General features: G+C 42.5%; 1 protein-coding gene across 1 annotated transcript in view; it reads left to right on the forward strand.

The window, feature by feature from the left end:
* Positions 1–5,700, forward strand: part of Bcas2 (BCAS2 pre-mRNA processing factor) — a 7,978-nt gene extending 2,278 nt beyond the window's left edge. Inside the window, exons 4-7 of the mRNA XM_021196225.2 lie at positions 534–695; positions 1,864–1,914; positions 3,946–4,026; positions 5,208–5,700. Of these exons, the coding sequence (XP_021051884.1) occupies positions 534–695; positions 1,864–1,914; positions 3,946–4,026; positions 5,208–5,334 (421 nt within the window). The 3' untranslated portion in view covers positions 5,335–5,700. The remainder of the gene's footprint in view (positions 1–533; positions 696–1,863; positions 1,915–3,945; positions 4,027–5,207) is intronic.
* Positions 5,701–6,691: the final 991 nt, after the last annotated feature.

The raw sequence follows: 6,691 nt of genomic DNA on the forward strand, positions 1-6,691 counted from the left end.
TGTTTTTTGTTTTGTTTTTCGAGACAGGGTTTCTCTGCTTAGCCCTGGCTGTCCTGGAACTCACTCTGTAGACCAGGCTGGCCTCGAACTCAGAAATTTGCCTGCCTCTGCCTCCCGAGTGCTGGGATTAAAGGCGTGCGCCACCACACCCGGCCTAAATAATCTTTAAAATGTCTTTTAAAAAACTGATAATTAGACTTTACCTAAGAATGGTCATGATAGACAAATAGGGACAAGTGACATCAGAGTCTTGGTGACTGTCACAGCTCATTTAACTAGTTCACATTTATGGAAATAGGGTTTTTTTGTTACAGTATACGGCTACGTTCTATCTGTAAATCAGTTTCCAAGCTAACAGCTTTCTTTGTACTGCCTGATCTACATTATATCCTTGGTCTATGTGCATGTGTGGTCAGGGGTTGATAATTTGTGTCTTTGTCTTTATGTAGTGGGCATATGTCCATGAGAATTCTGTTGGGAGGAGTGATGAAGGCTTTGAAAGATACATTGGTTTATTTGTTATGTAATTTTAGATATGAACTTCCAGCCCCTTCCTCGGGTCAAAAAAATGACATTACTGCATGGCAAGAATGTGTAAACAATTCTATGGCTCAGTTGGAGCATCAGGCAGTCCGGATCGAGAACCTGGAGCTGATGTCACAGCATGGATGCAATGCCTGGAAGGTGTACAACGAGTAAGAGCATCGGGCCTTCTCTTTCTTATCCTGTCGCACCCAAAGTTGCTAGTGTCTTTTAAAGTGTGGTATGCATATGATTTTAATTCCAGCACTTGGTTTGGGAAGCTAAGGTGTGGAGGAGGGCCTGCCTGACTTATATTTTGAGTTTAGTCATCCTAAGCTCATGTAGCAAACCCTGTACCCAAAATAATAACAATAATGCTAGATTTGATGTGGGATTGTCTCAGAACTATACCAACTAAAGGCTGCTACCTTAGGCCTACCTTAGAGTCCACTACTGCTGAGCTATCCTATATCCACATAACTACCTTCCACGTTCACTGTACAGTATAAGAAAATAGCTCTGAGGGTGATATGTAGAGTACCACTTGATAGAATGCAATCCTTAATGCGTAGATGCTTAAATAGTGGATTCTCGTGTTCACATGTCATGTTCCTTAAAGTCCTGACCAGGGTGGCCGCTCACCTACAGTCCAGCAATGCCCAGGAGGTGAGGTACGGGGATTACAGTGAGTTTCTGGCCAGCTTGGGTTACAGAGTAAGATCTTGCCTCAAAAAATAAAGCAATAAACACAGAATGTTTCCCTGAACACAGAATCAAGGAATACTATACTGTTTCTCCTAGGGGAAGTATCTATACACACACACACACACACACACACACACACACACACACACACACACACACACACCTCTCACCATACCTCTTACAACTTTTAAGTCTTAAAAAAAAAAAAAAAAGAGCTGGACACACCTGAGTATTGCTGCACATCTGAGACTAGCCTAGGCACACAAAGCCTGCCCAGGCCACAAAGTTAGTCCCTGTCTTATTAATAGATTAATACCCAGCACTTAACTTCTACACTGTGGTGCTCACTGGAGAGCTAAAATTAAGTGGAGCAGGCCTGTAGCCTTAGCTGTGGGCCAGCAACCCAAATCGTTCATTGCTGTGCAAATGCTTATGAATTGCTGTAAATTAGTAGTAGCTAAAATCAAATTCAGTTAAGTACTGAATTAAACAAACTAATGTTTATGAATTATCTGACATTCTAGACACAGATCTCCAGATTTTAGATTTTTAGCAGAAAAACATGACTTAGTGTATAAATAGGCAATTCTTCCTCAGTGTTACCAGATTTCAGGGTGTCTGTGTTTTCTTCCTTAGAAATCTTGTTCATATGATTGAACATGCACAGAAAGAGCTTCAGAAGTTAAGGTAAGTTGGTTTTTTTATTCTATTTGAATAAAATTTAGATTAGCCTCTGATAGAGAGGGGAAGAAAAACTTAATACTATGCAGTCCTATGAAAGAACAAAATTCAACTTTTGTTAAGTAATTTTAATCATGTATGTTGGTGTGTATAAGATAATTACTTTTGAGAAAAATAGAAATTCATAATATTCTAAGAGGTAGATATCAGGGAATAGCAAAAAATCAAAGCTTGTATCTTATGGCATGTGTTAAAGGGAAGTTTTGTATGTTGTGACATGTTGAAGGGAAGCTTTGCATGTTGTGGCATATGTTGAAGGGATGCTTTGTATGTTGTGGCATGTGTTGAAGGGAAGCTTTGCATGTTGTGGCATGTGTTGAAGGGAAGCTTTGGGTAAACACCCTTGAATGTCTGCTGGTTTATGAGAAGTGGGTTAGGAAACCTCTGAACAACTAATAGATTGAGCTAGGCGTGTGGGATACAGCTGTAGCCCTGGTGATTCAGAAGCTGGGTCAGGAGTTTGAGCTCACAGCCTGGTTACATTGTTTGAAATTGTGAAAAATTGTTTGAAAAGCCATCTAGGGGAACATGATTGTGGTCTGAAGGATTTGTCCCTGAACATACTTCGGTCAGCAGGGGTCACTGAGCAGTCAACAGGGAAACCTGAAATTCACTGGGCCTCCAACCAGAGGTGCTGATACACCTTCATAGTCACAGCTTGGGAGAGGCACCCTTGGAGAGCCAACTCCTTGTCTAAGGACTGGCAGATTTGGGCTGGCAGGACCAAATGGTTGGATACTGCAGAGCTTCACATACACTGTAATACATTACGGAGTATATTACAAGTGCAAGACATTGTTTTCATTTTACATTTTTGGTTTTAAAGTGGTTGTGATTTTAGACATTAGGTAGACCATATAACGAGTAGCTATTAATATACTAAGTAATGTCGGGCATGGTGGCGCATGCCTTTAATCCCAGCACTTGGGAGGCAGAGGCAGGCGGATTTCTGAGTTCGAGGCCAGCCTGGTTTTCAAAGGGAGTTCCAGGACAGCCAGGGCTACACAGAGAAACCCTGTCTCCAAAAAAAAAAAAAAGAACAAAATCAAACAAACTATATATATACATATATATATATATAAAGTAATGTTAATAGAATTTACTGTGATATTTTTGATCTGTGTTTGGCGTCTGGCACTGAGTTTGCTGTACCAAAGTGGAGGTAAAAATAAGCTTGAAACCTGAAAACATCCTCTACACCTCCCAAGTCTGCAAACCTGGAAAGAACACCTTGGGAGTTAGGCAGGGCGTCAGGATAGCACACCACACACTTACACACATACGGGAAGGACACCTGCTGTCTTAGTTCATCTCCTTTTGCTAATGATAGCACAGGCTTGGTAAGGTGGAAAAAAAGAACTTTATTTTGACTTACAGTTGCAGAAAGTCAAGGTTGAAGAACTGGGTCTATTGATAACCCCCTTAAGGACAGATCCCAATATGGTACTTAGAATCACATGACAAGATATAAGAGGGCTGCATGTGTGAGATCTAGTCTCTAACTATGAAGCCACTCATAGTTATTCAGTTATTCAGTTTTTGGAGTTTTGCTCTGATAACCTTATCTAATCCAGCCACCACCTTAAGTCCACCTCTAACCACTGTAATTGGATCAGCTCTTGCTCTTAGTGTCTCTCGAGACTCTTACGCTCCAGTGTGAGTGTTGGGCAGGATAAGCATTGGAAGTGTAGTGTAGAGCTCACGGAACTCCCCACAGCTGTTACCAGGAAAAGTTCAGGAGGGAGCAGTCTGCAATCTATGTATATGTTGGTTGGTTGGTGGTTTGTTTGTATCCTCCCTCCCACAATGAATAAATTTTATGAAATTTGTAATTGAAAACAATTAAGATAAAGTTATTCCTAGAATTAGCTGTAGTTGTGTTTATGAGCACTAAAGAGTATAAAGATACTCTATTGTACTAATTCTGTTGATTTTTGTCATGTTAGGTATCATTAAACTGTAAATAACTTTTTGCAGGAAACATATTCAAGATTTGAACTGGCAGCGAAAGAACATGCAGCTTACGGCTGGATCTAAGCTGAGAGAAATGGAGTCAAAGTGAGTGTGTGACTCCATTCTGTTTCACCCTCGTCTTAAGTGTTTCATGTGTGCATGGGCTGCCGTGGGAGTCACAGAAGGGCCATTCGTGTGTGTGCTGTGTGCTGAGGAGGGAGAGGCTTATGGAGTAACTGACCACAGGCGGGCGGAGTTACTGCTCAGGGCTGTCATCGCAGCCCCAACTCCAGGCTGGCAATCTTGTAGGAAGGAAAATTCATGCTTTGCCTAATTTGTGCCTTAGTTTGTTTGCCCCTGTTAATGCATATCCTTCTGCACACACAGATTTATAGAAATCCCTAATTGCCTAACTGTATGGGCTATGTGCGTCCATAAATGCCTTATTCCCCACATGTTGGAACTAAGGAAGAAAGATTGTGACTTTAAGGTTAGCCTTGGCTACAGAGTAAAAAAAAAAAAAAAAAAAAGATTAAACTCGTAGTGTAGTCATGAGTGTTTGCGGATTTCTGTTTCCCCCGTCCCTCCGTTGACCACAGCATCTTCTCCCCACGCTCTCCATCTTGAGTGTTGTCCGAGCCGGCACCTTTCACAGCTCTCTCCCAGCTAGTGCTCTTTACATTCGTCCTGGAGATTTAGTTACAGGAAATAGTGACTTAAGGCAGTGGGGTTTGGTGGTGCTGCTCTGTCCATTGTTGAGCCCTCTGCCTGTGTTTTTTAATCTGACGCTGTTTTCCTGTCTCTCTGTCTCCCTGATTCTCTTATTTCTGCTCATTTCCTAAGGTAAATATCATGACACAGTTGTTGGTGAACTTGTAAGAAGTAATGCGGAGAGGGCTGGAGAGATGGCTTAGCGGTTAAGAGCACTGACTGCTCTTCCAAAGGTCCTGAGTTCAAATCCCAGCAACCACATGATGGTTCACAACCATCCATAACGAGATCTGACTCTCTCTTCTCGAGTGTACTTACATATAATAAATAAATCTAGAGCCGGGCGTGGTGGCACACGCCTTTAAAAAAAAAAAAAAAGAAGTAATGCGGAGAGCCCTGCGTACCCTTCCTTCCTCTGCTCTCCCATAATGTGCTTCATGTTGTTTTTTTAATGGAAAGTTAAAAGTGTTAGTGCCCTTACTGAAACTATATATGTTTAAGATAAACTCTGCAAGAAATTTTACATGCGCTCATTTTTTCCCTCCTCTCTGTCTTCCTTTGACTTTGTTTCCTAGTTGGGTGTCGCTGGTGAGTAAGAACTATGAGATTGAGCGGACTATTGTCCAGCTGGAGAACGAGATCTATCAAATCAAGCAGCAGCACGGGGAGGCAGACAAGGAGAACATCCGCCAGGACTTCTGATGACGGCAGCGGCGGGGAAGAGACCGGCTCCAGAGACTCAGCAGGGGACTTTGTCGGAGCAGCTGTTGGTGGTTATGTGGTTAGAGACCATGGACTATGTAAACTGTTGTATAGCTTCTATGTGAGTGTCTTAGCAAAATAAAGTTGTCAACATGTTGCTATTTTTATGTTATAAAACCGTGGTTTTCAGAATGAGTATGACTTTAGAATAATCTTGACATATTTTGTAGCAGAAGGTTTGTATTTTTTTTAAGGCTTCAAATTTTGTAATGAAGCTCCTTTATTTTTAAGGCATCCAACATGTTCAGGAAGCTGGGAACCTTGAATTTGTGGTTTTTGTTGAGTAAAGTTACAGTTCTAAGCATTTTTATGTGTGGCTACAGTGAACTTTATTGATGGTATTCAAAAGAATGAGGCTCCCTTCCAGGGATCTATGATAGAAATAGGTGTAGTGAGAATTGTGGGATTTTAGGTTCTTCTTTAAAAATGCAGAGCTGGGCGTGGTGGCGCACACCTTTAATCCCAGCACTTGGGAGGCAGAGGCAGGTGGATTTCTGGTCTACAGAGTGAGTTCCAGGACAGCCAGAGCTGTACAGAGAAACCCTGTCTTGAAAAACCAAAAAAAAAAAAAAAATTGTTTTTCATTTTAATCCCAGGAAAAGGTATGGCTTGCCAGCTGCAGATAGTGGTTTCTGCAGTTGGGTGACATTTGGGATAATGGAAACTTTTCACAGGAGTTTAAAGTCTGAGGCCCCAAGAGGCAGTGTTGGTTGTGGTTTGTTAGTAGTTGTGTTCAAAGAGGAAGCAAGAAGAAAAGTTAGATTCAAGGCTCGCGCTCTCTCTCTCTCTCTCTCTCTCTCTCTCTCTCTCTCTCTCTCTCTCTCACCTTTCCTTCTTTCCTAACTAGTGATAGCGGTGAAGGGATGGCTGGGCTGGTTTGGGACTCTTACTCCTTGGAGGCCATGAAGGAAGTGAGCGTGACAAGGGTGCTGAGGCGATGCAGGTCCCGCATCAAAGGTGGAAGTGTGGAGACAGTCTTGTCCTCGGGTAGCTCAGGGTGCCCTTCATGTGTTCACTTTATTGATGTCATCGTACTTGGTAGCATATGGCTTCTTAGCTCCACAGTGGACACACTATGGGATGGAACACAGGCGACCAAACCAATGCGTCTGGGATGAGCATGTCTACACCCTTAGCGGTGTCTGGGATGAGCATGTCTACACCCTTAGCGGTGTCTGGGATGAGCATGTCTACACCCTTAGCGGTGTCTGGGATGAGCATGTCTACACCCTTAGCGGTGTCTGGGATGAGCATGTCTACACCCTTAGCGGTGTCTGGGGGGGGAAGGATGATACTA

Source organism: Mus pahari, chromosome 4, assembly GCF_900095145.1.
Source record: "Mus pahari chromosome 4, PAHARI_EIJ_v1.1, whole genome shotgun sequence".
Taxonomy (NCBI): Eukaryota; Metazoa; Chordata; class Mammalia; order Rodentia; family Muridae; genus Mus; species Mus pahari.